The following is a 10,437-nucleotide window of genomic DNA, read 5'->3' as shown; positions in this document are numbered from 1 at the left end:
TATCAACTCTCGCTGCCTCCTCCTACCGTGGAATCACTTGTAATGGGCAAGCTGTAAGTCGTAAAATCCCTTTCCAAAACTCAGTTTTCACGCTGTTCAGTAAACAGATAGGGTTGAATGTCAGAGATGCCCCTTCTTTATTTACATTAAAATCACGTATGAAATGTTCGAGTTTTTTCTTTCTCCCCTCTCCAACAATCTTTATCCCCTCATCTCTTCATATTATGGTGTAGATACTTAGTCAATTTTTATTTCTTATGTATGAAGCTAAATCAATATTTTGTTTAATAATGAAAATATTATAATTTGTCTACGCATCTTAGATATGGAATCCCCAGTATGCCATATATATAACAAGAATAGAAAGTATTAAAAATAAATGTATAAAATACCTAAAATATAAAACCGGTATTTTTTATGTATTAACTCTCGCTGCCTCCTCCTACCATGGAATCACTTCTCCACAATACCGCAGAGTGTGTGCGGACCGACTACTGCTTCACAAACTTATGACAGGATTAGTTGACTGTGCAGAATTACTCAGTTTAATAACAATACATACTCGAACCAGGATTTGTGGACGGTACCAATAAGTAAAACATCGAGTGTTAAAAATTCTTTTTTTAAATGACTTTTCTAGTGTTCAAAACCAAATTTAACGACGAAATCTGCACAAATATCACTATGAGATTTAAAATTGACACTCAAAATGCATTATGTAACTTGATAGACACTATAATAATATACATGTACATCTCCCTTCCCCTCTTTATCCTCTCTTCATGCATTCCTGTCCGAACCCGCCCCATTTACTACACAACTACACAAATAATACTGTCAGATTTTTAATTGAAACTTAAAATGCATTATATAACTTGATAGACATTATAAAACATCAATGGATATTGTATATTTTGGATTGTAAATCCACCATTTGTTCAAATTCGGTGGCTCAAGCATTTTCAAATTACCTTTATGCGTCGAACATGGATGGTAATATAAACGTTTTATTTTATTTTATTTTATTTTATTGAAATAAACGGCACTTAGTGCCTTTTACATATTAGTTACAAATACAATTAAATATACATACATGTAAACATAGTTATAAGTAATACAGAGCATTTAAAACAATATTATTAATTTAGAAAGTCTAAGAAATATAAACTATATAAAAGAATAAAATATTACCAGTTATAGAATTATCGATAAAAAAAGATAATTTGGTATTAGAGATACTTTGAACCAGTTAAAAAAATAACTAAGAAGTAAATTTTGAATAACAATAAAAATATATATATATTTATGTATATATGTATTATTATTGAAAACTAATATTTAGGTAAATAGTATATGTTTATGTATAAAAGTATATAATGATGTAAAAAAAATGATAAAGAGAAATATTTTTTACTTATAAATTAATTAAGAAAAGAAACGAAAAAAGAAAAAAAAACACTAATAAAGAAGTTTAAAACAAATTTTTAACAAAAGTAACAAATAGTTACCTAGAACTATTACCAATAAAATAAAGAAGAAGAGCCGTTCTATATGTAATAAATTTTATGTGAAATGAGTCACCAATGTCCTGGTACTTATTGCCTAGAGAGTGAAGTCTATTGATGACTGCATTTTTACCATATGATGTCGAAGTATTGTTGCCACAGTATTGGTATTAATTCATTCAAAATAAATTTGCATAAAGCCAAAATCTTGATATATTTTTATTGCTTTGATTAAAAAACTTAAATACTTGTACATTATTCACTATGGAGGTTCAGTTCTTCAGAATCAAAATAATATGCATGAAACATTTTCGTGTGTTTTGAATTTTCTTTACTAACTTTAGAAAACTCGTCCAAATCTGTAATTGGTTCTGAGTTAACACTTTGAGGACCGGCCGAATACACATAGAATTTACCCTGTGCCCGGCCTATGTTTGTGAAATTTCATGCTTTCTTAAGGGTTTCTTAAAAGTGTCAAAATTATGAAAATACCGGGTTTAATCAATTGAAACCTCTCATATTTATTTGAAAAAAAAAAAGTTATTTTTTGTATGATAATTTAGCCAACATTGGCCTTTATGTAGAGCTACATTGCAATGTTCGCACATATACAGAGTGTCACTCCTTTTTTTGCGCTTTATATCCCGGAGCCGTGTAAACACGTGATTATAATAACCCCGCATTGTGTCTCGGTCCCGTGTTTTCACTAATAAAAGTCACCAGATGTCAATAAAATGAACTTTTTTAGACCGCTGGAAAACCACGTGAAAATACGGAACCGGGACACAATGCATGGTTGTAAAATCACGTGTTTACACGGCTCCGCGATACAAAGATCGGGTTGTGATCCTGTGGCTAGTGTCTCGGACTCACGGACCAAAGGTCTGTGGTTCGAATCCCACTCTACCCCAACTTGATTCCATTTTCTAATAGTGAGTTATTCACAACTCGTTGAAAATGGCCCTCAAAATTAAATATTTGGGTAAATCATAAGAACGCAAATATTTCTTTTTATAAAAAAAAAAAAAAGTGTTAATACAATAAATGTGTTGTTTACTGTAAATGTGTATGGAAAACTGTTAAATTCCCAAATAAAATACAGTACCATGAACATTGGTTTTAACCAAATTATTTTCACCATTTTTTTAACGAAGGCATAATTTAACCAAGAATTTCAGAATTCTACGAAATATTTATGATATTCTTTATGAAGAATATCAAGTGATTTAAGACGCTTGTATTTCTTTGAAGAAACAAAATTTAAGTACCTACCTATTTACTTTGATTATTTTCCTGTTCAATTATCTTTAAATAATTTTATTGTTGATGAATAAATTGACTGTGAAATTGAAATTTTTATTTTATTTTATTTTATTGGACAGATTCTGATGACTTTCCTCAGCTTTTCAAGCAAGATGACTTTGAAGGCTGTGATACCATTAAGGCTAAAGGATTATACTGTTTTTTTGACATCGAGTTGACTACTGACAATCCAGGAGATCTGTGGCTTAGAATAAAGGTACAAATAATATTACAAATATTAACTTTCAATGCTAAGGAGAGTCCTACTTTACTTTTTATAAAAAGCAACAATTTTTCAAGAAATGCAAAAATAACTCTGAGAAAACCTTGAAATAAACACTACAATATTTAACAATATTTTTTAAACGAACATATTATTACGCGTGAGTTTTTTTTTTGAAAAACATAAAGAAAATAGAAAAAATTCACCTCCTAGTTAAGTGGTATGCGCATTCAATTACCGTGTTTTAGGTTCCGGGTTTGATCCTGCATTCAACAGGATTTGGGATACTGATACAGTTGAGACAAGGCTTCCACCCAAGCGAAAGGCACACGTTATATATTTTTTTTCTTTTTTAATTATTTATTTATTTCTTGTTTCCACTGTCCATTAAAACAATAAGAAGTGAGAATAAAAATGTTCAAAAAGCCTTTTAAAAAATGGATAGTGGATCTGGGTAGAAGTTAAATGGATTGTCTCATTCGTTCAAACTAATATTGAATCACCTGCTCCACAAATGTATGGTTTATGTGATGTTTTTATTCTTTTATTGTGCGGTTCATAAAATAAACATAAATTAAAAAGTATACGCAGAATAAATATAAACATAAATACTTAGTGTTTAAAACTGTCTGAACATTTTGTTATTTCTCTTTGTATATTTTTTTTTCTTTTTATAAATGGAAGTTGCTTTATTATTTACCTTGCTTATAATAAACAAGGTTTATATTTCAAAAAGTGTATTTTTCTGCAATTAAATATCTTGAAAGTAATCTAAACTATTGGGATCAGGAGGAACATATTAATGTGGGCTAATCAAGAACTTCTCAGCATTTGCTCACGTGGAGAGGAAACCACTTAAAACTCTTCAGGAGAAGCCGGCCTGTTGGCAGCAGTCAACAGGCCTTCCGTTCCACTAGAGGAGTATTCGACATTTTGTTCCCTACTTTGGTTTATTTTACCAATATCCTGCGCTATATTTATCATGTATGATACTACCTCTCGTGTGAGTTATTTAAAAAACATCTCTGTATATTAAGCTCTCTGTATATTAAGTACTCTTTGTATATTCTCACATGTAAAAATATAAAAACAAGTATATTGTTAAGTATCACAGCACGGGTAACCCCAGTGAGGTCAAATTAATTTTATTATAAATCATTGTTAATTATGTAAAAATAAATAATTAAATAAAATAAAGCAGTTTTTCAAATAATTAATTTTTAAATAGATTACTTTTGACATCTCCACCTTACCTTATTGATTTACAAATAATGTTGCTCATTTTTGATATATTATAAATTATTTAATTGAATATTTTTCTCAATTTGAAACAAAAATAAGTATCTTTTTTTACTTTTCATATTTCTGACTATTCCGATGCAAAAAAAACGTCAATCTGCTGTCTGATTCTAAATTAACGCTGAAAGTAACAGGGCCGCGCTTTACTTCGAGCGTTAACTCAAATCCGCATTATGTTAACACGAGCTCGCGTTTAATTATCGCGAACTTAGAATCAGACTGCGAGTAGCCAGGTCTCATTATTTTGTTATTAATTTTTATTTGTAATGGAAAAAAATAAACAAATAAATAAATCGTTCGCTTCGTTGAGACGCAAAGAAAACGCAAACAAACACACTTTCGCAATAATAAAATTAGTATGGATGGCGAATGTGCCAATGTGGCTACTCTCAAAGGCAGAGATTCTGTATATCTATTAAAATCTCATGTTTTTATTATTGTTACAGAATGTAGATACCACGACACACTTCAGACGTGATGTTCTACACCGGGGAGTCTGTGTTACCAAGACTTGTAACATTTCAGGTGTAGCTATCAGTACGCTACACGAAGATGAAACTATCCAACGAGCAGTATTACAGAAGTGGGCAGATAAAGCTATAAAGGAACAAACCGGCTTCGGTGGAAATGTAACAAATGTCAAGTGTAGCAGTAAATACGGAATGAAAACATTGAGTGCACCTAGTATAATATTTGCCATTGTCACAATGAGTATTATACTGCTCTGTATTGCTTCGAGCATAATCATGGCAAAGATCGATAAACCCAAAGGTTTGTTCTTGGTACTTTTAATTTAAAGGCGTTAAAAAATTAGATAGATCTCTTGCGTATACACTGTAAAGATTGATTGATGAATTATTTAAGATATATAGATAACAGGTAGACGCTTAAATTTTGCGAGTTTTGCTGGTTCGCGGATTTTGTCGCTGCAATTGTGTTATCCTTATTTATTTTTTTATCAAACCCCAATGCAAATGAATGCAATTGCCTACCTTGTAATGAGATTCTTACAACCTTAATGTTCAAACTCTCGCGGCAAGCAATTTCAAATGTTCTGTGGTAAATTAGGCACTTGTCTGTTTCTTGACTATTAATGCATGTGAAAACACAACTCAGTGGATGGAATAACTTATTGATTACTTAAATTACTTAATAGCTACTGCACTGAGAAAACCAAAATCATATGCACATTTGATGATAGTCCAGATGTTATTGGACAAGAGAGAAAAATATTGTACCGGCAAAGCACAATCGCATTATTAATTATAGGGCTCAATAAAAACCCAGAACAATGATGTTTATGTTATAATTTGCAAGACAAATGTTATGTACACGCTACAAAACTTATTTTCAAATAATCAAAATTGAACTAGTCAGAAGCTTTACTTAAAAATAAATGTACACTCTTGTAAAACTAGATTAGGATAGAGTCATGTTAATATGTATATGTTAATATTATAAACATATGCTTAGACTGTAGAGGGAAAAGTAAAGTTTTTGAAGTTGTATTTAATTTACTGACCTAAAGGTGAGTTTTCTTTGACTTGAATTTTCCCCAACACGAAGGATTGATAAGTTACTCACAGCAATTTTCAAAATATATATTTGTTTTTCTTGCTTTCTATGTTTATATATTACTTTTTTTTATGTGTATATATATATATATATTTTTTTTTTTCATTTATTAATAACAAATTAAAATACAATATAACAACTAAATACAATTTTTTACATTCATCAAATACATATATTTACATTAACGTTTCCCATTACGTAAAAGAAATAAACAATTTATGTGTACATAATGGGGAGTGACGATTTAATTGGATTTATATTTTCGTAAAGCATTTATTATACCACTTCCCAAAATTTCTTTACCAGTTTCTGTCAAAGATTACAGACCCATATCTATTCTTCCAATTTTTTCCAAAGTCATTGAACGAGTTGTATATAATCAGCTAAATAATTATCTATTGTCAAATAATCTTCTTGATCCCAATCAATCAGGTTTTCGTGCGGGCCATAGTACAACTACCGCTTTAATCAAGGTTACAGATGACATTAGATACGCAATGAATAACAAAATGATAACCTTGATAACATTACTCGACTTCAGTAGCGCTTTCAACTCTGTGGATTTCGATCTTTTGTTGGCTAGACTTAAAACACTAAATATGACACAACCGGTTATAAAATGGTTCGGATCGTATTTACGAGCTAGACAACAGTGCATCAAAACACCAGATCATCAATCGGAATGGGTCGATATTGCCGCTGGAGTACCTCAAGGTGGAGTTTTATCACCATTACTATTTTCCCTGTTTATTAATCCGATTGCAGATTGTCTCAATTGTTCATATCATCTCTATGCAGATGATTTACAAATATACCTTCATTGCAGACCTGAAAACACCAGCAAAGCAATAGAATCGATGTCTAAAACACTAAATTGCGTGTCAACATGGACAAAAGAGTATGGTTTACTAATAAACTCGTCTAAAACACAAATTATGTTTGCAGGTAGTCAAAGATTGCTTAGTAAGCTAGACATACCTTCACTTAATCCTTTTATTGTCAATGGTACCAATATTCAGTACAGGAAATCCGTAAAAAATCTAGGAGTACTAATGGATGAACATCTCTGCTGGCGAGCTCATACTAATGAATTAAGCCGCAAAATATTTTTCAGTCTACACTCACTTAGAAGGTTGCAAAAATTCTTACCCATTAGTACTAAATGCACTCTTGTACAAGCATTACTACTACCCATTCTAGATTGCGCTGATGTTTACATGACTGATTTAAGCTGTGAGCAACTCGATAAACTTGAACGACTTCAGAATACATGCATAAGGTACATTTTTGGTCTTAGGAAATATGACCACATTTCTGATTATCGTAGGCAACTGAAATGGCTCAAAATTAGACAGCGGAGAGACTATCACTCCCTCTCACTTCTGTTCAATGTACTTCATAGTCCTAACGCTCCTATATACCTGTGCGAAAAATTTCAACGCTTATCAGTTCATGGTTTACCTCTTCGTTCTCATTCTCAAGGCACTCTCTTAATACCCATACACAATTCCTCTTTCTTCTCTAACTCATATAGTGTCCATGCGGCTCGACTGTGGAATCATCTCCCATCCACCATCAAAGATGTTACTACATTATCTCTGTTTAAATCACGTCTGAAAAAACATCTCCTTTCTCTTCCTTAATCTCTCCTCCTTTCCTTTTTCCTCTTTCCTCTTTCCTCTTTCCTCTTTTTTCCTTTTCCCATTGAGTAATAGTTTCGATTTAAGGTAATTTATAAACAAATACGTTTTTTTCTATTTTTATATATCTTTAAATTTTTAATCTTTTTTTTTCTATTGAATATGTTCTGTAACTTGAATTATAAAAATAAAACTTTTATTTTATTGGTTGGTTGGAAGAAATTGCCATTTGGCAATAAGCCCGCCAATGTACAAATAATCATTATGTACAAAAAGTTAAATAAAAAGTAATTCAAAAAATCAAAAAATGTATGTATTTTTTTAAACTTTAAATCTTTTTTTAGTTTAATCTACCTATATTTATTTATTTTTTATACATACGGCCAAAGCCAATTACAACAGTCATATGAAGAAACATATGTACAAAAAACTTAACAAAAAAAACATTAAACTATGAAGCAAAGACAAACAAGGGTATTAAAAATATTATATATTTTATAATCTATTTATAAACACAAAATATACACATCTATGTGTATTTTAGGATAAACTTATTCTTTCTTTTTTCACTTGTTACAAGATTTAATTGTTTGTTTTTTTTTACCTTAAGAAGTGTCTATTTCCACTAATTATGTATTTTTGTAAGATAAGAGGCACTGGGTGCCGTATGTTTTTATTTATTTATTTATATATGTGCCCAGTGGGCATTTTTAAGGACATATTAATACATAAAAAATCATTATAAAGGAAAGTAGAAAGACAAATGGTACATAGTAGACTGGGTGGGAGTTGAAGCGGGAGAGAGGTGTTTATAATTGAATTTAATTCAGTGATCGTTTGAAAGAAGACAACTTGTTATCAAACAAACCAAGACTGGTATGTTTGTTGGCAGACCTACAATTCTGGGCATAGGGAAATAAAAAACATAGTTAGTTCTATGGTTATCGGTATGAAAGAGTAAGTTTTAAGTAGGACTAGAAGGTTGGATTTATTTTGACAGTCTCAAAGAGAATATATATTTTAGCTAGTTTCTAACTCATTATACGTTTATTGGTTTCCGGATAAGCCCAACCTCCAGCCTATCCTTCTCAAAAATCTGATTTAATATTCTTGATGTGAACATCGTAATATGGAGACCAGATAACAGAGGAATGTTTATAAAGAAATATAAATTAAATTCATTGAAAAAATATTTAAAATAGTCTTATCATCTTTATTTTCTTTTTTAATCAGGAAAATGGTACGATTTATGGAAAGCATGTAGCCTGCAGGATAACTGGAAAGAACTGGTCCAAACCTCTAAAGATGACAAAACCTGGATTCCCGGACTTCAAGGGATCAGATGTGTTCTTATGATAATCATTATACTAGCTCACGGTCAGTTCTTGTATTCTATGGGATATTTACAAAATCCTGAAGCGTTTGAGGTAAAACTTATTTATAATTTTGTTAAAATGATCATTCGTACTTAGGCAATATTTTTTTTGAGAAACAAATACAAACATTTTTTCTGTGCTCGGATAAATAAACAATTTGTTTATATGCGTTTAATTAAACCAGAACTCTGGATGAGCGGTTTCGTGTCGATTGCTACTCTGTGATAAAAAATCTGGAAAAGAAAATCGTATGGAGATTAGATGACCTCGTGGTATTTTCCTGCCATACCTGGGGCCTTAGGTATACCCATATAATAAAAGCTTCTAAGTTTTTTTACTCCCGCCTAGTCAAAGCTTATTGGAAAACATTGAACATTTCTACAAATGTTTCTTGGTGGGATTACCAAGAGTTGATACCGGTCACGAGAGAACCCGGTCATTGGTGAAAGTTTTGGTAAGTTTTATTTTGTAAATATTGTCGGAATACACCCGACGTGTAAACCCGGCACATTTTAAACTCACTCTCTTCAATCCGTGGCTTATGTCTGAGGATGGTGATTACGCCTGACGGCATGGCTCATCTGTGGACAGTCTTTCTCTATTTGGAACGGTCTCGTGCTCTTCTTTAGACATTCGTTGGTGATAATTCTTATAAATCAGCGACTAGGCCGCTCTATTTTCTTGGTTGACGTCCGCCCGACCTTGTCCTTTCGACACTTCCCAGGAGATTAATTTTCTCCAAACAAATTTTCCATAGAAATATCTTCAAATAACTAGGGGATTCTTTTCTCGCACGTGGATGTCCCTAAGTCTTTCTCTCATGTCTAGTTCCTGGAGTATAGACATATTTGTGCGTCTGGTGTTCCACGGAATCCGCAGCATTTGCCGCAAACACCACATTTCGAAAGCTTTGATTTTTTTTTTCAGATTCTTTGTATCCAACACTGTACATGAACACAGATAAAACCAAGATCTTCGCCATTCTCTTTTTGGTGTTGATGGTAATACTGCAATTCTTCCAAATCTTCACTGGCCAACTCATAGCAGTTTTGGCAATAACAACAAGTTGCTGAATTATACCTTCACCCCCACCATCATTGCTAATGAGAGAATTTAAATGATCACTACTTATAGAATTGACAATTTTGTATCCTCTCTCATTCAGTAGCTGAAGTAAAAAGACTGGTGTATTATCAATAGCTTGTTATTTTAGTAGTGCCTTACACGTAAGCTGAGACATGAGGGTTGAAAGTCATTTGGGTGACTCACACACAGGTTTATAATTTGTGTAACATTTTTGGATACAAATAATTCAGAAATATATCTCTTAGATTTTTTTCTCTATGCTATGCTCAAGATTTTATTTATCCTTCTATTGTGTTTACATATATTCTTACTGATGTTTTAAAAAAATTGAACTGCAGTTTATTCTATTTTTGAAAAAATCGTTTTCCGAAAAATGTTGTTGCTGGTTTTTTTCACATATCATATGTATTGAATAAATGTGTAATAAAAAA

The 10,437-nt window shown here is 31.6% G+C and overlaps 1 protein-coding gene across 1 annotated transcript; it reads left to right on the top strand.

The window, feature by feature from the left end:
* Nucleotides 1-986: 986 nt before the first annotated feature.
* On the top strand, nt 987-9,204 carry LOC148279909 (uncharacterized). The gene is made up of 5 exons (XM_088229224.1): nt 987-993; nt 2,888-3,024; nt 4,776-5,100; nt 8,778-8,971; nt 9,105-9,204. The coding sequence occupies exons 1-5, from the start codon at nt 987-989 to the stop codon at nt 9,114-9,116; spliced, it is 675 nt and encodes a 224-aa protein (XP_088085350.1). The 3' UTR covers nt 9,117-9,204.
* Nucleotides 9,205-10,437: the final 1,233 nt, after the last annotated feature.

Source organism: Micrasema longulum, unplaced genomic scaffold (genome assembly GCF_059751315.1).
Source record: "Micrasema longulum isolate JH-2025_06_02 unplaced genomic scaffold, ASM5975131v1 h1tg000645l, whole genome shotgun sequence".
Classification (NCBI taxonomy): domain Eukaryota; kingdom Metazoa; phylum Arthropoda; class Insecta; order Trichoptera; family Brachycentridae; genus Micrasema; species Micrasema longulum.
This window is presented reverse-complemented; position numbering and strand designations above follow the sequence as displayed.

Bases quoted from the DNA above. Each gene is read 5' to 3' on its own strand.
- LOC148279909 (XM_088229224.1), top strand. The intron at 3,025-4,775 runs GTACAAATAATA...TTATTGTTACAG, and splicing joins ATCTGTGGCTTAGAATAAAG to AATGTAGATACCACGACACA. The intron at 5,101-8,777 runs GTTTGTTCTTGG...TTTTTTAATCAG, and splicing joins AAAGATCGATAAACCCAAAG to GAAAATGGTACGATTTATGG.